The sequence below is a fragment of the Onychostoma macrolepis genome, chromosome 10, assembly GCF_012432095.1.
Source record: "Onychostoma macrolepis isolate SWU-2019 chromosome 10, ASM1243209v1, whole genome shotgun sequence".
Classification (NCBI taxonomy): Eukaryota; Metazoa; Chordata; class Actinopteri; order Cypriniformes; family Cyprinidae; genus Onychostoma; species Onychostoma macrolepis.
Window position 1 is genome coordinate 8074248 of NC_081164.1, and position 20339 is coordinate 8094586.

The following is a 20339-nucleotide window of genomic DNA, read 5'->3' on the forward strand; positions in this document are numbered from 1 at the left end:
AATCTACAGTCATGGAAGCATATTAAACAATCTCATCAGAGAAACGAGCTTGCTTAGATGAATATAATAAACAAAAGTGCTTTCATGGTAATATTTATAAATGTGTATATATATATTTTTAATCTATGAAAGAGGATGTGTAATTTAATAATCCCAGGTCGTGATATACTCATCAATGTTTATTAGAGAGGGCAATGGCCTGTTGAAAGGAAGGACACAAAGTTAATGTCGTTTTTTCCAGTAAATGCAATTATAAGGATGCAGCTGAAGCATTAGTGTTGTAATTTAAATAAAAGGCCATGTCCAGTTCCATCTAATTAGCCTTCTTTTGTCTCTGAAGATGAGATCAAGTCTTCATCTCATCTAGATTTTCAAGAGTCTCCATAGTAACAAGTGTTCTTAAACATTATCCCTGTGGAAAATTCTAGCTTAGGATAGTTGGTTTGGTTCTGGGTAGCTAGTGATCATCATCTACAATGTGTTCTGACAGAAGTGTGGTCTTGGCCTATCACATTCTCCTTGTCTGTGTGTAATATCTGGCCTGTGAAACCAGAAAAAAAGAAAAGAAAAAACAAACAAACAAACAAACAAACTCCCTCAGGACTTTCTCGCTCTCTCTAAACTCTCAGGTTCAACCAGGATTCCCACAGTTCACAGCAGAAAGGAGTAACTATGGATCCTTGTGCTAATGCCTCTTAAGCCATTCATTTTTCATTAGATCTCTGTCCAAAGTTCCCTCTAAACTTTAAATAATTCAGACGATTGGTATAAAGACAGCTGACTTGGAAAATGGGAAGTGACAGCTCCATAGTCCATCATGATGTGGACTTTCCATTGACTTCTTTTGTTGTCATAATGAACTGAAATACATACAGTTGTCAGTCTTCAGCTGGTGTGCCCAAGATGCAGAGGACACTGTGTGGTTGTGTAGGCACATGGCTTGTGTTGTGTTTGTTTGGTGCCATGTGCTTTCTCCTGTCTATTGTCTGACCCCGCCCAGCTTGTTACTTCATTATTATTTCAGTGATTCCACATGTGTCTCCCTCATTACCTGCCCTACTTAGTCTCCCTGTGTTTGCAGTCCTGTGCTGTTTTGTTATATGTCAGTAGTGTTTGTCATGTTGGAAGTAGCTGTGCTGTGGTCTGCCTGTCTGTTTCCCCCCTCGGGGAAGTTGTTGTTGTTGTTGTTGTTGTTGTTGTTGTTGTTGTTGTTGTTGTTGTATTTTATCTTATTATTAAAAGACCCATTCTTCCTGCACCTACAGTCCTTGCCTCATCCCTTCACCCGACTGTGACAGAACAAAACAGCCACTAAGAGGACTCTGCAGAAGATGGGGATCTTCCTGTTCTTGTCTCCTGGCTTTCGCCCCTCCGCTCATGAAAGGGCTGAAAGCTATAGCAAGCTCCTTTCTCTTCAACAGAAGAACACCACCATCAAAGAGTTTTCACTTTAGTTTCTGACAGCAGCGGAGGGGCTTGATCTAAACGATGCTGCGCTAAAGGACATTTTTAACAACTGCCTTGACAAGCCTGTCTGTGCCTGGGACATGGGAATGCTGGAGATTTTAACATTCTGGCAGTTTGGGGGTTTATGTACCATTGTGAGGGAGATGGTGGCCTACCTCCTCTTGGCCCTCTCCTCCTCCTACTCACAGACTGCCAAGTCCTCAGTCCCCCGATGACCCCCTTTGGGGAGAGGGAGGAGGAGAAATGAGTCCACCTCATCTACCTCCTTCCCAGAGTTGGCTGAGAGCACTGCAGCAACTGCGGAGGTGGCCATCTCGTCAAGGTCACCTCATTCTTGTGGAGAAGGACTTCCTCCACCCTACAAGCTCAAGTGGTCCTGGAGGACCTGACTCCGGTGGTCTCAGAGGTCACCACAGAGCCGCCCAATTTCACTGCTGCCATAATCAAGGCGGCCATCTTTGCCTTTCATCTCATGGCTGTTCTGTGTGCATGGGCCATCTCAGGGCCTGCTCCAGTCTGGGAGTCCTCAGAGCCCACTCCAGCCCTCAAAGTCCAGTCATGAACCCGCTCCAGTCCAGGCGCATTCAGAGTCCACTCCAGCGCCCGCTCCAGTCCTGGAGCCCTGAGAGTCCACTCCAGAGCCCGCTCCATTTCCAGGAGCCTTCAGGGCCTGCTCCAGTTACTCCCGAGGTGGCGGCGTCCACTTCAGCTTCTCTCAAGTGGTGGTTCTCCTCTCCGCCTGCCCCGCCCTGGCCTCCTGCTCTGCCGGCTTCGCCCTGGTCACTTGCTCTGCCACAGTCTTCAGGCCCTCCTTCACTCCACGGGCCTGAACCACCATCCCTCCCCCTGTTCCGCCTCCTCTCCACCACCCTCCTGGACTCCTGTTTTGTGCCCTGGATTGTGGAACGTCTGGAATCCACCCCTTAGAGAGGGGGTTCTGTCACAGTCTTCAGCTGGTGTGCCCAGGATGGCCACCAGAGCACACTGTGTGGTTGAGTAGGCACATGGCTTGTGTTGTGTTTGTTTGGCGTCATGTGCTTTCTCCTGTCTATTGTCTGATCCTGTCCAGCTTGTTACCTCATTTCAGTGATTCTAAGTGTCTCCCTCTTTACCTGCCCTACTTCATCTCCCTGTGTTTGCAGTCAAACAGTTGTGCTGTTTTATGTCAGTGTTTCTCATGTTGGAAGTAGATGTACCTGTGTTGCTCCCTGCTGTGCTCTGCTCTGGCCTGCCTGCCTGCCTGCCTGTTTTCCCCCTCGTGGTAGTTTTGGTTTCATTTTATTAAAAGCCCCATTCTTCCTGCACCTTGAGTCCTCACCTCATCCCTTCACCTGACCGTGACAACAGTATGATACTTCCAAGGTCCATACAATGTTTTTTCGTTAATGTGTTTTTAAAAAAAAAAGAAATTGTACTTGATTATACCATGCTGCTTTCGATGTAGCCAAGTCAAAATTATTTTTAAAAACTATAAATAGTGTACAGGGCTAGTTGTCATAAAGGCTGTACATAATTAATTCTATTTTAATGTTTACTATAAAAAAGAAACAAATGAGGAACAGATTTCTTAATGAATATAGCAAAAAAGGACGAAAACAACCAGATAAACACTAGTTTGTTCACATTTATTAGACTTTTAAACCGTATGTTATACTTTAATGAAGCACTTAATGACATATTTGCTACTCTACATGATCATCATGGCAACATTGCTTGTTGTGAGAGCGCATGAAACAGAAAATACATTGTAGCCCAATCTCACGCCAATTCGTACATATTTTACAAGGTGGCTAATTCGTACAAATTCATACCATTTTTGCTAAATCGTACGTGTTTTACGAGTTGCACAATTCATATGAATTTGTACGAATGACCTACACCTAACCCTGCCCCTAAACCTACCCGTCACTGGGGTTTAGACAAATCGTACAAAATCGAATTAGCCACCTCGTAAAATATGTACGAATTGGTCGTGAGACAGTGTTGTACATTTATAGCACCATTTCAGTTGTTGCAAACAGTCTGTGAGCGCAGGTACTTTTTGTTCATATTTTTCTCATTGGGAAGCTCATCATTTAATCTTAATCTATGACATACAATAGCCTATATACATACAGTACTTTAATTAAACACATCTCTCTTTCTGTCTGCAAAAATATTTTCTAAAATACTTCTCATTACTTCATTGTTCTGTCTATAGCTGCCTTCCTCTTTCTCGTGTGCTTTGTATCAGTACTTGACATCCGGAGCGAACCGGACTACTCCCCGACGTGGTTCTGGTCGTTCCACCAGTGGTTCTCTTCCAGAGGTACCCGCGGAATAATAATCGCTGACTCGTCCGAGGCCAGACTCAGATTCTCTAAGGAGCAGCACAGTGTTATTGCCAAAGGAGGAGCGGAAGGGCGACAGAGGGAGAGAAAGAAAGAGAGAAACACAGAGACACAACATGAGGTGTTTTATCCGGTAGATAGCAGTGCGCACTAGAAGAAACGAGGCTTTGAGCATTCTGAGACCACATTTTACTCAGCATTTCTATTTATAGAAAATCTATTTATAGTGAGACCAATGTAAGTGATAACTGATCAAGCAATGCTTGAATAAGTATTCTGGTGAGAAATACGCTATAGTAACATGCGCAAAAGATACTACTCATGGCGAGAGCCTTTTTCTATCGTCAATAGCCGTGGAAAAAGGACGTTGTTAGGCACGAGGCACAGTATACGTTAACCCATTTAGCTGCGACTGTATTCAAACTGTTGCTACACATTTATTAAGGACGCAAATAAGGATGCAAATGTTCATTAGAACGTTATTGGATTAAACAAATTCCTTAACTGAATTTGTCCACTAGAAGATATAGGCCACATAGTCTATAGGCCTACACTGCAGCTAAATTCAACCGTCAGTTCACCTTTTAGCGCTTAATTCTGTTCGGTACACACAGAGTTCAGTAATTTACGGGAATGTCAACCACATTTGTGACCCTGGACCACAAAACCAGTCTTAAGTCACACCGGTAGCTATATTTGTCGCAATAGCCAACAACACATTGTATGGGTCAAAATGATCGATTTTTCTTTTATGCCAAAAATCTTTAGGATATTAAGTACAGATCATGTTCCATGAAGATATTTTGTAAGTTTCCTACCGTACATTTATCAAAACTTAATTTTTGATTAGCAATATGCATGACTAAGGACTTCATTTGGACAAATATCAAGTGTAGTGTTAGTTCTGGCAGGTCACGTTAGTCAAACTCACATCAGCTGACTCTCAGCTGATCCCCATCTACCTATAGGAATACGACACCTATCTAAGCATCGCTATATATAAGGTCCCGCAGTATTATCAGCAGTTTTCGCAATGCTCAATAGCTAATTACCCTCCTCCATCCCCAACTCCTCCTCTTGTCAGTCAGGACTCAGGATTCAGCCTTCTGATTCTCCTTTTAGTCAGACTGATTGTAAAATGTGTACATAATATTATTGAACTTTAACAATATCTGCAATACATTTATGTTGGTTCTGTTCTGTTAACCCTGGGGGGTTATCGCTGCTCTCCCTCCTCTCATCCATGCTAGCCTGCATGGATGTGCAGGGAGTTCTTACCCAGAGCAGAACCATACCGCCAATCCAAACTGTATTCTAATTGTCAATCATCTTTGACGATAGTGGTCCTGACAGAATTAAAGGTGATTTTCTCAATATTTAGATTTTTTTGCACCCTCAGATTCCAGATTTCCGTTGTATCTCAGCCAAATATTGTCCTATCCTAAGAAACCATAGATCAATGGAAAGCTTATTTATTCAGTTTTCAGATGCTGTATAAAGCTCAATTCCAGAAAAAAAATGACCCTCATGACTGCACTGTAAAAAACGAAAAGTTAAGAAATCTTAAAATTTTAAGGCAACCAGCTTCAGGAGATTTTTGAGTTTTCTCAACTTGTTTTTGTAGGCGATTTTTGAGTTCTCAACTTTTCGTTGTATAAACTTTTAAGGAAAACTCAAAAATCTCCTGAAGCTGGTTGCCTTAAACTTTTAAGATTTCTCAACTTTTTATTTTTTATTTTTATTTGTGGTCCAAGGTCAACGTACAACGTACATGTATTTAAAATATTTCTTTTTAATTAAATATTGTATTTACTGTATTTCAGGCACTACTCAAAAGCAAATTCGTGAAACTGAATATGTAAACTCTTTTGTGGTCTCAGACAATCTGACCCCAATATCCTCCAAATAAATAGATGAATTATAAATGTGATCTCAGGTTGTTCAAAGGAACAGTCCAGAAATAAAACCAGCATGAAAACAACAAGACAGACACCACTGAACAAGAATGCAATGTGCTGTTCTAAAACTAAAGATTTAAATATCATCAAGTTCAATTTCATTAATCTCCTGAAAAAAGAAAGAAATTAATCTATGAGTGACATTTTAAGTTCACTGTAGATGGATTGTTCTGGCAGTAGGGAGAAGTGATTGATGGTACCTCAAATTACAAGTACCACAAAAAAAGATGTGACACTTCAAACTCTTCTATAGGGAGCAATACCTTAGATTAATACATTAAGAAAAAAAAAAAGCCTTTTCCCTGACCTATTTTTCTTCAAGAACACAGTAACAAGCTGTGATGGTAGTCAACATTGAAACAAAACATGTACGTATAAAAATCACTGTAACGATGTAAGCGCTCAATGTCCTCCAAAAACAACATTTACAACAGGAAAACAACATACATGAGCAGTCAAACTCCTATTCAACCTCCTTTGGCCCAACACTTTCCATATGGAAGAGAATACACATGGGAGCAAATCAAAAGATGAAGAAGACTGAACAGTTATGTGTACTAAAGTCTCAATGGAAACACTAAAGAGTACGAAACACTAACAACACTACAGTTTCTCTCAGTGAGTAATAATTGTGCTGCTGAAGCACAGATGAAGGCGGAAGAAGCGTAACTAATCTCAGGCGAGAATTACCTTGGGTCGGGCATCGCACAGCGCCACAGGTGTTGCTTTAGTGTCTGCACCCAACCAATATCACGGATGGGCTGACAGAGCTGAATGTAGTGGTACTGTTTTAGCATAACCCTTCAAACGAACGACAAGATCACTTGTTAGCTGAACATTAAAAGTAATTAAAGGGTTAGTTCACCCGAAAATGACAATTTTGCCATCAATTACTCTCCCTCGTGTCATTCTAAACTGATATGAGTTATGTGGCAAGGCTTTGCAGAATGCTTTTTATCACTATATGGCAAAACGGTTGTAAAGAAATAAAGTCATACAAGTTTGGAATGATACAAGGGTAAGTAAATGATAACAAATTTCGTTTTAGGGTAAACTATTCCTTTAAATCCCAAAGCACAAAATCATTATGTAAATCAACCAAATTTCAATAAATCAATCAATAAATCACATCATTATAGCCAATCATTATAGACTCAGTGACTGACACATATTGATCTTTCAAGGACTATTTCAGTCTATTCAGAATGGAATAATTCCAGTTTTTAAGTACATCTCTGATATTTGGTCCTGGAATAGGAAGTTTTGCATCTTTTATTACTTTGCACATATGAGACACTGAAAGGCGCAATATATCAGATTCACTCGAGATGCAAACATATATTTCTCAACTCTCAGCTGACAGCAATATGCACAACCTAAAAGATGCCAGAACCTATTCCAGAGCCTGTGACACAAAAAATATGAGAATCGCAAAACCAAACGTAAACCATAAACATCGGAATAGTTCTCTTCCATGTGGATTCGACGTCTATGACTGCGACAAGAGAGACAGACAGAAGGACAGGGGAGAAACGATACAGATGCACCTACCATTGAGTCCCCAAACCCTCCCACATCTCAAACAAAATGAACCACGACACCTCTGTTTCTGCGTTTGCATTTATTCATTTCAATAAATATGAGCAAGCAAGAGAGAAATCACAATTCACATTATCACAGTTAAATCTGCGGCCCTTTCATATAACAGGTTTTTTTCTCTCCTTTTTCAGTGTGCATGGACTATAGATAGCACCTGTGCTAAGCACACACACACACACACGCACACACTCACTGACATGTACAACCCCGCTATAGCTGCTCCTCCTCTGTCTCCCCATGATGCCTTCCCTTAATTCCCACATTATATTAACAGTAATTGAGTCACCAAAGGCTGCAAAATACAAGAAAAGGCCCTCAACCCTGTGGCGCAGTCAGTTTCAGAGCACAGCACAGAAGAGAATGAGCTCCATGTGACTGTATTCTACAGCCAGACTGAAGAAACAGATACCTTCATGCTTTATGATTGTTAATTTCCACAAGTCCAACAGAATGACAGTCTAGACTCTGGACTTGAAGCGTGTATATAATACATTCAAGGCATTTTACATGATATGGTATATCAGCGGTCAAGACGAAGCGGAACGGCTGTGTCAATCAAGCGCATTCATGGAGAAGAATCTCACTGCTTTCTAGTCCTACAGAATGCTAGTGGCACACACCACGAAAGATAAAAAGATTACAGCTGAACTCAAATAGCATGCTATTATTATTATTCCTGTCATATATAAAGATATTTAGCATTATAAAATAGTATTAGAGTAGTGTACTATTCTAAATTCAGCCAGGGTATAGAATGGACTGTGCTGTTGTTCAACAGCATACTGATTGTTCAGTTGACAAAAAAATTCAATGTGACGTCTAAGCTAAGGTCTTTTGCCAATCTGAGGTTACTTTATTTACAAGCAGTCAAACTGCATTTGTTTCAAAGTGTTTTACTCTCTTTCACAAAAACACAATTTATTGAGAAATAATAAATGCAATTATTCCTAAATAACTTCAAAAACACATGCAATTTGATTTAGTTAATCTTGTTAGATCCAGAATGTTTTAGTCACTAGCACTAGATCATAGTTGTTTGTTACCACTTGTTTTTGATTATAATAAGATCGCTTAATTTCTTCAATCTGGCAACAGATTACAGAATTACTGCACCGATTGGTCAAACAGGACAATGAGATCACATACTTGACATACTGAAAATGGAGAAGACCTTAAGGGGTGAGACTAGAGACAGAGAGAGGATTTGCCAAGGGGAGGTACATGATTAAAAAAAACAAAAAAAACAATGCAAAGCAAAGCATGATCTTACACAATGCACTCCCATAATGCCAGCAAATGAAGACATTTGGATACTAAAATGAATGCCATTCAGTCCTATGAACTACCAACATCGGTTTTCTTCCATCACAAACTGACATGAATCTGTGACAGTGTCATGTCACATGCAAAGCCATGATTATGTGCTGTTACATAAGGCCTGATCAGATTATATCTAAAAAGATTCCACTGCCAACAAAAAATCATCTCTGTGAATGTATCAGCATTAAACTTTAAAGGGATAGTCCATCCAAAATTGAAATTCTATCATTTACACACCCTAAAGTCATTCCGAACATGACTTTATTTCTTTCTTCTGCGATATAATGGCTTTTGTCCAAATTTGGAACACCATTTGGGTGAGTAAATGATGACAGATTATTTTCCCTTTAAATTAGGTTTAAGTTTGCATTATAGGCTCACAACCTCTAAGGTGAATTGACTCAGAGATTGTGATGAGGGCTTGTATGCCAATTTCGTTACGAAGTAAATGTCACATGAAATTTCCTCTTATACGTACGTACATGTGCATCTTGGGAAGTGGCCTTTTTGGAGCCACCAAAACAAAGAAAGATGACATGATCATGCAGTCGAGAGTAAACAAACAACATTCCGAACAGACTGCATTCGACTTACCATTACATCAAGGGACACATGATAACAAACAGAACAATTAGTCAAGAATACAGGTCATGTCAGTCATTGAACAACAGGGGGGATGCAGGAGCAAAACAAAGCAGGAGACATTCTGGGAAAAGTCATTAATAATTAATAGGTTGAATCTGCATTCACATAAAGAAGGGCTTTGATTTTAAAGCTGGCTAATCTATTGACCTTTTGAGTTCCCTCTACTTTTGGGATCCCCCATCTGTCTACCTCGGGGGCTCCCTTAGGGGGGATGGGATGAGTGTGCATGTGAGAGAGAGAAAAAAACAGTTGGGCAGAGTGGAAGATATAATGTTAAATGTTGTGTTGTGATCCTTACATTTATGGTGCAATATGGAACAGAAGTTCTCAAACCCAAACAACGCATAAACATATTTTAGTTTATAATAAATTAGATTTCTACTGGTTTGCACATAAAATCACAGTGAACATTTAAAGCCTATCCTATCCAAAGACAAATTTACAGTACATCCCATAATGCAATATCATGTTACAGTAGTAATCCAGTTGGTTGTGTAAGCAACAAAGTCAAAACAAGGCCTTATTATTGTATGACCTTGACAGATGTTTTTTGGGGATACTGATGTTCTATTTGGAGATATCCTGTTCTTGTAATGATTCAAAAACATTTTCATAATATGGAATGGTTCTCAAAAAAACAAATAGAATAATTCAAATCATCACAGCACCAAAGTGATCTGAGATCATAACATATCACTTAGGAGCTCGGGGTGTTCATTCAATAGAATGACAACATAAAACAGGCAAAGCAAGCAGATTAATATAGTCTTAAAACCAAAGATGCACATTTATCAAAGATTTCTGATTGAGAAATTGGCCTTTGTGTTTTCTATGTCGCCTAATTCACATAAACATGTTTTCAGAAGCATAAATTGGACATAAATTGGCTTCATTGAAAAACCCTTGATAAATGAAACCCACCAGTCTGTGCATCTGATGGTACGTACATACAGAGCCAATGGCTCCATGCAAGATAAGAGCATCCACTGGCCAACCAGTAGAGTGGTTGCCATGGAAACCTCGTCTGTGAGATGAGGAGAGTGGGTGGAGCTATAGTAAATGCAAACGCTTTGATATCACTGAGTGAGATTGTGAGGCAAAAGAGGAGAAAACGTCAAATCCATCCCTGAAAATTGAGTAAAATCAGCCCACTGACCTCTTAGAGAAAAAGAGAGAGTGAGAAAAAGATAGAAAGAGAGGTGGGGGTATTGGAAATATACAGGGAGGAATATGCGAGAGGTGCATCGGCTAGAAAGAGAGAGAAAGAGAGAGAGAGACAGAGGGGCAGCAATGGACAGAACAGTAAAGGAATGAGAACCTCTTATTAAATAATTTTGCAGCCTTCGTTCTGCTTTCACCCTTTCAGGAAGAGATTAAATGAGAGAAGAAGTGCAATGGTTTTTACTCTTTCGCCTCAGCCAGTTTGTTGTTGATCTCTTTACTTTTCTCCTTGTCGCCCTGCGCCGCTCTGCCCTCCGGCTGGTTCTCGGAGCTCTTCTTCTTCGAACCGCGCACCGACGTCGCCTGCTTCTCCTTGGACTTCTTCAGTGGTTTGCCAGGTGTGGCGGATGTGCTCTTTTTGGGTTTGGAGCGAGGAAGACTGGTTTTCTCCACCTGTATAATACATAAAATAGTACACAAATGGTATTTTACTACTATTACGTGACTAGGGCTGGGTAGTTTCGCGTAGCCAGACCTTCAGACTGACAGCAGAAGGTCTGGGAACCTTGGCTGCTTTGAATGGTCAAGGCCCGCCCAAGAGGCCATATATCGGGTAAAGCAAGTTGAGTTTTGTGCCACATCATGTTTAGGGGCGTGAAAAAGTTTCCACAATAACAGACTGGCGTGTAAAACTCTTGGACATATTTTAAAGATTTTATGCCGCAAACTTTAAATATTTCACATACTTCTGAAAATCCAGCATTAAGTTGATTCTGATAGGTGCTCATCGTCACAGTTGTAAACACGACAGCTTTCTTCTTTCGTGAGGGGGTCTGGCGTCATGGCATCTTTGTTTCCAGACGGAACATCAACGAACTCTACACACACGTCTCCCAGTAATCCTGCATAATTCAACCAATCCAATGATGACTTAGAAACTCCCGAAGTATTTCCAATTTTGTGTGCGATATGCATCAGATGTTCAGCCAACGGTCCGTGAGCGTGACGTCTGAGGCTGAGACTAAGGGCTGGGTATCATAACATTTTTTCGAGATCCATACCGATACTGATACCTTGATTTCGATTGTACCGGTTCCTATATATTAATATTTACTAATATTTTTTTTTTATTCCAATTTTATGAAATGCATTTTGACAAGATTACATTACACATTACCTCAAAAAAATTTTTTTTCGTTTTATTTGGTTTGGCTTTATCGGTTTTTCAGCTTGTTGATGTTTTTACAGACTCAAAGACTCCACTGCACAAAGGAACAAATTATATGACTAAAACACACATTAGATCACAGTTGGGAGTGCTTGAATGGTCACGTAACATGGGTTTTCAGTCTTGTAGTGTGGACAGAAAAACGCACTAGAGTACACGTACATCTATGGGGGTTTACATGCACACACACTACAGCCTCACATGTGAGCCACATCTCTGGGCATTACTGGCATAAACTAGTGTTTTTCTTTGATGGCTAACAAGGGCTAATCACCGGCACTTGATTTAGGGTCATCGAGCATGCTGCATGCTTACTGGCTCACTGACATTTACAAGATTAATCTCTTAGGAATCGAAATTTGGTACCAAACAACAAGACATTTTTCGATACACAATGGTATCGAGGCAATTTGATCAAAGGCTAACAGTATTGACGTTGTTCAAAAATAGCTGGCCATAAAGTCACATAGTATACTGATCTCAAAACGAGCACCGTTTGCAAAAATAATAATTAGCCATAGTGTCAGATTGACTATGGTGATATTGTAAAGCTAGTCAGCTCAGTATAATAAAACAAAGAGCTGATGCTGATTCGCTAAGACACTCAAAGCTTGAGGCAAAAGTTATGTCAAACAACTCTGAAAAAGTACTGCTGAGAAAAAAAAAAAAAAAAAAGTTCAGTTATTTTCCAGCCACTGAGCACATAAATTGCTGACATCAAGTTACTGAAGCCAATAATTGATTTCCAGCCTTCTGCAACAAAAACACACTGACAAAAAAGAATGTAACCAAACATTCAAAAATTAGGGGCGAATTAAGGTCATTATCATCCAAAGATCCAAATTCTGATCTAAGTATTGTATTGCTTAACTTCCACACACAGGCTCGTACCTTACTGCTCTCTCTGTAAGGCTCATGGTACAGTGTGCGTATCCTCCTCCTCTCCAAGGCCTTGTTGTCATCTGGCTGCTGAGAGGCCTGATAGCCCCTGTAGGTGGCGCTGTAGCTGGTCTCCAGATCAGTCCTTACTTCGGGAGGCTGATACTGAGACTTGGCCTTGATGAGCTTCACAGGTTTCACGTCTGTGTAGGCTTTGTACTCAGTCCTGACATTGAGAAACAGATAACATCAAAATTATCGGAAAATTGAGTGTAGTGGGTGATTCAACCGATACATATTGAATTTCAAGACCACATTGTACAGAGTATGACAGAAATATTATCCTTAAAGTCCACCATTAAAACTGAGTTCATGACCCCTGTTTTGTTTTAGCCTATAGGCTATAGTATCACAGTTTGCAATTTGTTAGTCTGTGACATGTGGGGGTGGGGCATTCCCATTCTAGAGAGCATTTGAATGGCTAAACCATCCAAGTCTAAGATGAGTCATCAATATTTTTGATCCATTTTTCTTCTGAACAGAAAAGCATACATCATAGACCAGTCACAAAACTTGATTTTTAATTTTACTTGGTCAACAATTGCTGTTTTCCATGCCATTTTTAGGTTCTGATAGAACAAACACATGAAGAAAACTATTTAAAATTACATCAAGCCTCTACACATACAATACAAGAAAGACTACATATAGAACAACTACTTGGTACTGCTATATTTAGACACTACATAATAAATCTAGATTGATGTACACCCTCCATAATACAGAGATCCCCCCACCCATCTGCATCACAGAGAGTTTTTCCTGAGGCAGTGGCCCCTCCTTTAAGATGAGTAATGAGTCTTTATTCACTGAGATGACACAGACAAATGGTATATACTTCACGGGTATGTGCATTGCAGATTACCCAACATGCAACGTATCCGCAGTGCATCTAACACACATGCATACATACAGACAGAACTCTCTCACAGAGACCAGCACAGAAGAGACGTCTCAGACAAACTCTGATTTTTAAATAATCATAACTGATTAACTAATGAGTCACTCGCACCAGTTTGTGCACTTGTTTTATAAATTGTATAAATCTCAAATCTGAATCATGATGTCTTGTGAGCATATTTTACTCTAGCTGAGGATTTCTGAGGAATGATGGAATAATGAATTCTATTCATTTTCAGGACTGGAAAACATAGGCCTAACTTTAAAATTCCCTTTTGACCTCTCTCTTTCTTTTTGATTCTGTAACATTATTGATTAGGATTGACAGGACGGGAAGAGATGGGAATGCCAGCCAGAGTAAGCCACTATCATCCCATTAGATCAATTCGTTTTTATAGTTTATGTGAGTAAGAAGCAAATTAATACATCTCTGTATGAAACAGAATCAACCATTCTGACATATTACGATAAGGCCTAAAAAAAGCAAGGAGAACATTTGATATCACACATACTGGAGATGAGATTAGATAACTAGATCAAACTCCTGTACACTCACAATGAGGAAGGATTCTAAACAGAAAGGGCCCATTATTATGTGACCAACAAGCTGATGAGCAAAGTCATGGGACAGCATGTGGGGGAACATTAACGCCCTCATTGTGAAATTGTGAAAAATCTGTATGAAAATATTAATTATTGCATTGAAAATAGTATATTTAAAATCTTAAAAAATTTTATTCACCCAAAAATGTTAATTCTGTCATTAATTACTCACCCTCATGGCCTTCGTTTATCTTCGGAACACAAATTAAGATATTTTTGATGAAATCCGAGAGCTTTCTAACCCTGCATAGACAGCAACACAACTGACACGTTCAAGGCCCAGAAAGGTAGTTAAAATCGTTAAATGTGACATCAGTGGTTCAACAGCAATATTACGAAACTACGAGAATACTTTTTGTGTGCAAAGAAAACAAAAATAATGACTTTCTTCAACAAATTCTTCTCCTCCCTTCCAGGCTTCGATGTGTGTTCACAGAAAAGTATTCTCGTAGCTTCATAACATTACGGTTGGACTATTTTAATGGTTTTTTACTACCTTTCTGGGCCTTGAACGTGTCAGTTGTGTTGCTGTGTCTATGCAGGGTCAGAAAGCTCTCTGATTTGATCACCATCTTAATTGGTGTTCCGAAAATGAACGAAGGTCGGGTTTGGAACAACATGAGGGTGAGTAATTAACAACATTTTTGGGTGAACTATCCCTTTAATTGTGTGTTAAGAAAGGATACATTAAAAAGCTAGCTAAAAAAAATTAGCCTAAGAAAGGATCATGTACAAACATCATGTAATCCTGATAAATTGTTCTTTGGGAACACGAATCTGACAATACTGCTGGTGTTTTGATTTAAAGGGAGGCCTCCCTTCTCTCCCTGTTGAGAGCACAGGGGAGAGGAAAGAAAGAAGAGAAAGTTGTTACATAAGGCAAATGAAGTCCAGTCAGAATGCTTGAAATGGCAGCACAAAAGCAACTCACAGAAGTCCAAGGCCACAGGCACCAAACACTCACAGGACAAACATAAAAGAAGAAGGGGGAGGAGTCAGAGTTTATACAGCACAACACACATATAGAAACAGACAGACAGAGAATGAGAGAGACATACAGCCAGAGAGAGAAGGCTGTTACACACATACAATAGGACTCCAAACAATGAGCTTAGTGTGCTTATTGTAAATGAGTGCTTGGTACCAGCTGTCAAATCATTCATTTGATGAATGGCATCAACCCTGTTCTACAATGCTACTTTACACCAGATTTTTTTTTTCTAATCTAACAGAATTAATTTAATGGAAAAGCACAGTATTTATTCAAATGAGCTCACATATTTAATTAACTGCTGTCACCAAAAGTCATCTGTAGATTTGAGCATACAGTGGGGTTGATACCTCTTTCTCTCCCCAGGCACTGAGCTTTTGTGAACAGCCCTGTCACTATGGTGATATGCTGGCACTAGAGAATTGTGTGGTGGGGATCCAGAGCAATGCATCATGGGTAGACTTGGCACATTGGAGTAACGTGGTGTTTAACAGAAGCATGTAAAACTGTTTTGCTTTTTACTTGGATCCAAAAACAACATCCTGATTATTTTGATGTAGTCTAGACCTGTTAGATGACAACACAGCACTTGATGCCACCAAAAATAGACAGCATATTTGAATGAATGAATACTGTAAAATGATTCATTTTATTAATCCACCAGCACTGCAAATAGTTAGATGTGCAATTGCTTAGTTGATTATTTAATGTCATTTTTATTCTAGTAACAGCCTCGCTGTCAGATCAATAGGTTTCCTGCACCCTGTGGCGTCATCTTGCTGCTGTACCTCCAGCATGACATATTCCTTCTGACATTCACTTTGGACTCCAAGTGAATCCCAATGAGATTAGCCCTGTAATACTGCCCTGTAAGGCAAAACTCTCTCTTATTTCTCTCTCTCTCACTCTCTCTCTTTGCTGCTTCCTCTGTTATACTTATTGATTGCAGTCTTTGAATGGGTACAGTGCCTTCAAGTACTGCACTACATAAGAAAAGGAAGGAAAGGCATAAAAGCATGTTAATTACTTATATAAGAAACAATTAATGGAACATGGAAAATGCATATATATATATATATATATATACACACATTTTATTGTTTTTCATAGTACAATATATTTTTTCTTATTTTCCCTAGTATTAAAAAGAGCTGTGCTATTTATTGTATTATTATATTACATTATATTGTATTATTATGTTATATTACATACTTGCCCTATAAGTATTAATTGTATACTATTCTAGTACTTATTATTTGAATTACTTTTTATTTTATATTTTCAGATTTCATTTTCATTTTAGTAATTTTATGTGCTTTTGCCATTTTCTTCTATTTCTATTTACCTTTGATATATATTTCAGTTTTAGTTTTGGTCATTTTAATACTTAAACCTCTTTTTTTTCTAATGTTCATTTAATTTTAAATTCAATCTAATATTAATTGATTATTAATAGTTTTAGTTAGCAATAACAACAATGAATCAGAGGTATGGTGTTCTATTTTAAAGTCAACAATGTAACAATAATACACAAAAAAACAACCCTAAAATAATTAATGAATATAAAACAAATGCAAAAAAAAAATAAAAAATCAATCAGCTATTCCAAGATTTTGCCCACAAAAATCAGAGATAAACTGCAGACCAAAGCATATTGATCTACAGGGAGAGAGAGAGCGAGAGACACTAGAGAGATAAATTAAGCAAGCAACTTCCTCTCCACCGCATCCTGTCAAAACACACCTGTGATATCTCTGGCTTAAAATAAAGCACCACAGAATGCTTTTTACGGGCTTCTTACAGTAAGAGGATCATTTTTGATATCCAGTTTCATCAGCTTGTGTCATAAAGCTTAAGCCCAGTCACTGCTTTGTAGCATGACACAGCAACAAAGCAAAACTCACGACTAAACATGAGATTAAGTCAAACTAATCCTGAGCTCTTCTGTTTAAAGAATCGCCCTTTAACAATCCATGCATGCACTGTCATGCAAACTGAACTGATGTCACTGTATTTGTCCTCTTGTGTATTTTCCTCCAAGTCAAGAAGAAAAACAATCCACACAGGAAATATGATGATGCACCATGAGGCATTTTGAGATTAAACTTCTCAAATAACAACAGCCTAATAAGTCTGAAGGCAACATTCCAACGCAATTCAGGCTAAAATTAATATATTTATCCAAAGCAACCTGCAAATGTGCAACACCACCGGCAATTTATCATAAAGCTCAATCTTCTTCAGCTGCGCATGAGTAATTTGCAAGTGCACATGAATGAGTGGGAGCGAATTATGGACCAATTGCCACCTGTCAATTAAAAACAAATACTCCACAATGACAATGACGGACTTGTGTATTGAGATTGAGAAACCAATTCTGAGAAGAGAGAGAATGTTCTTTCTTTACACATTTATTGTTCACTGTTTGCAATACAAAAGTGATTGAAAGGCAACTGAATACCAAGTAGGACCAGGAGCAGCACAGCACAGCACTATACAAACTTCAGCTCCATCTGTTTTAAACAAAGACGGGCAAATAAAAGCAAATGAAAAAGCTGTGTTTTATATGCTAGAGCTGGAAAATAAAAGAGTGCTCTGCAAAGACTGCTCTCTGAATTTTGTGCCGCTTTCGCAACAAATGGATTATTAACAACTGGGAATTCCACAATGCACTCGCTGGCCTCACTTTTCCCTAAAACTAACCCTGAAGAAAATTAAAGCCTTTTCCAAAAACAGCTTCTGCTCCAGCGCTCTCCAGCCCCCTGCATGTCCTGCCATCTGTAGGTGTTAGTACAGCAGTATACGCAAGATTTAACCCACAGCTGACCTCCAATGTACAGCTTTTTTCACTCCACAATACACTTTCAAACTGTTTTTATACTGGTCTAATGGTATTGTATATCTCTTAACCCTAAAACTATCCCTTATTTAAACCATTTTTCCTTTTTTAGAGATATGATTTAGTGTTATTTCACTAGCACAATTGCTCAATTTAGGGCATTTGGTCTCCTCTATACACATCTATAGATGCTCAGATCTATGACAGTGTCTTCAGGTTGTGTCAAGTGCTGGCATGCTGTTTTGCTTGGTCTTTCCACCCCAATCTCAGAGTAAAAAGTAACTATGTTATGAGTTTGATCTGAACTGTACAAAAATGAGCAAGAAAATAAACATTAAGTCCATCCCAGAAACAGGGACGTAAGCAGATCGTACAAATGAGATGAGACAAATGTACAAATTAGCCACCAATTTGCCGAAAACCTAAAATAGTTACGAATTGGCATGAGATCATGTTGGTCTTTCCAAAATCAAGCATCTGAGTACAACGTCCCACAAGATACTTCTGCTGTAATGACAAAGCCACTCAGTTTCAAACTTTTTTATTTATAGGAACTAGGATCAATTTCAATATACTAAAATAAATAATTATACTGATTATTAACAATTTAAATCATTACAGATACTTAAAGGTCATAATTTCAGATGTTTCAATAACTGAGTGAATGTACAAATAGTTTTACTCACAAATAGCAATATTTGAGACCTTGGCATAACTAGAAAAATGACTTTTTGCGATTTAATTAATTAATCCGTTCCAGGTGTTTTAAAAGTGTTCCTTTTAAAACACTTCTAAATGTAGACTTTCTCATAACTTTCCAATATAGTGGGAATCCTGGTTCCTTTGTTGATAGGGTGAATTAAAATAAGATTAGATTTTTTTTTAGCTGTTTTAGCTTATTTTAATAATTGTTTTGCCTTATTTTCTGTCATTTTAGTCATCTTAAGGCCCCTTTGGAAGTTTGCTGAGGCCCCTGGTTGAGAAACACTTCTGTACAATCACTCACTGATAATCAATCAGCCATACCTGTAGGAGCTGCCAGAGGTGACTTCTTTTTTGATCTGCTGGTTGAGAGCATCCACAGCTGCCCTCCCTTTACCCTCTGTAGTGGTGGCATCCCCCACGCTCTGCCTGTCCAACTTCACGCCAGCTTTGTTTTCAGAAACCACGGTTGCTTTCTTGGCTTGCCTCTTTTTCCTTTCACTAGATATGATCTCCTTCTCTTGCACTTTGTCAGCAATCTCACTCTTTTCCACCCCATTGTCCATCATCTCTGAGGAGTGTTTGGGTCTGTCAGGGATGCGGTCATTGCCCGCTGAGATGGTCGGAGAAGGTTTGGGGATCCAAGGATGATCTCCCCTCTTTGGGATAGGCCAGGGTTTGTAGTCCTTCTGATACTGGGTCTCGTTGTTAAAAGGAACCTCGGGGCCGTGGTACTCGTTCTTGGGCTTGCAGCTGGGCTCCGGGCGAACTTTCCAGTGTTTAAAGTCCTGGCGCATCACAGACCCTGAGATGTTCTCCTCCTGGGCTGCAGGTCCTTTGGTCACCGCGTCGTGGTCGTTGTGAAGCGGCTGCGTTTCCTTCGGCGCGGGCTGCTGCAGGTGAAGATGCTGCATCTCGGACACGTCCGAGTACTTGGTGAAAACCAGCGGCACCGCAATGTCGGCCTTGTCCAGCTGGTTCCAGAACCGAGCCATACAGCAGGCTCTGGAGATACAGGGCCATGCCATGATGGTCTGCCAACGTCTTACCTTGAGTTATGTCAATCTCTTCCTTTTCTCAAAGCTGTTTTGTATTCAGTTTGTGGAACTAAATGCGCTCTTGTGTCTCGAGGGAGGAAGACAAAATGTCCGATTCGCAATGTTTTTCCTTAAAACGATGCTGTCAAAGATGACAGGACACAAATCCAGTGTAAAAGAGGCATTACGGGTTCTCGAGGTTTTTTTTTTACCGGTGAAATATTGTGGTTTAGCTCCGTCCTGATCCCCTCGCGCTCGTTAGAATACGAGAATGTGTTAAGACACAGCAGCCCCTCCCGCGCGCCTCCTGCGCTCAGCATCCACCGAGAGCTGCATCACCTGCCGCTGTCATCATCACGCAGCGTCTGCAGTGGGCGGAGTCGCGCTCGAGTCCCCGCCCACTAAAGTACAGTCCTCAGGATATCGCTGTTGGAAATCAGGAGGGATGCTCCAGACATGTTTACTTACTGATGATAATGAACAGCAGATGCAGAATTCGTTCATTTGTGTTCACATGACTTTCCACTGTAAGCCTTTTTTTTTTTTTAATTGTCAATTACATTATTATTAAAATTATTATTAAATATGAATATTTGCTTAAGTAACACTTGAAAAAAATA

At 39.5% G+C, this 20339-nt stretch overlaps 1 protein-coding gene across 4 annotated transcripts; it reads right to left on the minus strand.

The window, feature by feature from the left end:
* Positions 1 to 3093: 3093 nt before the first annotated feature.
* map6a (microtubule-associated protein 6a) lies at positions 3094 to 20048 on the minus strand. 4 transcript variants are annotated; one of them, XM_058790162.1, is made up of 5 exons: positions 19007 to 20048; positions 12600 to 12813; positions 10725 to 10933; positions 6446 to 6556; positions 3094 to 3826 (listed from the first exon to the last, which is right to left on the minus strand). In XM_058790162.1, the coding sequence occupies exons 1-5, from the start codon at positions 19708 to 19710 to the stop codon at positions 3697 to 3699; spliced, it is 1368 nt and encodes a 455-aa protein (XP_058646145.1). In that variant the 5' UTR covers positions 19711 to 20048; the 3' UTR covers positions 3094 to 3696. The 4 variants fall into 4 exon arrangements, with proteins under 4 accessions (XP_058646145.1, XP_058646147.1, XP_058646146.1 ...); XM_058790164.1 differs by lacking the exon at positions 6446 to 6556 and having other exon boundaries at positions 10762 to 10933; XM_058790163.1 differs by lacking the exon at positions 6446 to 6556.
* Positions 20049 to 20339: the final 291 nt, after the last annotated feature.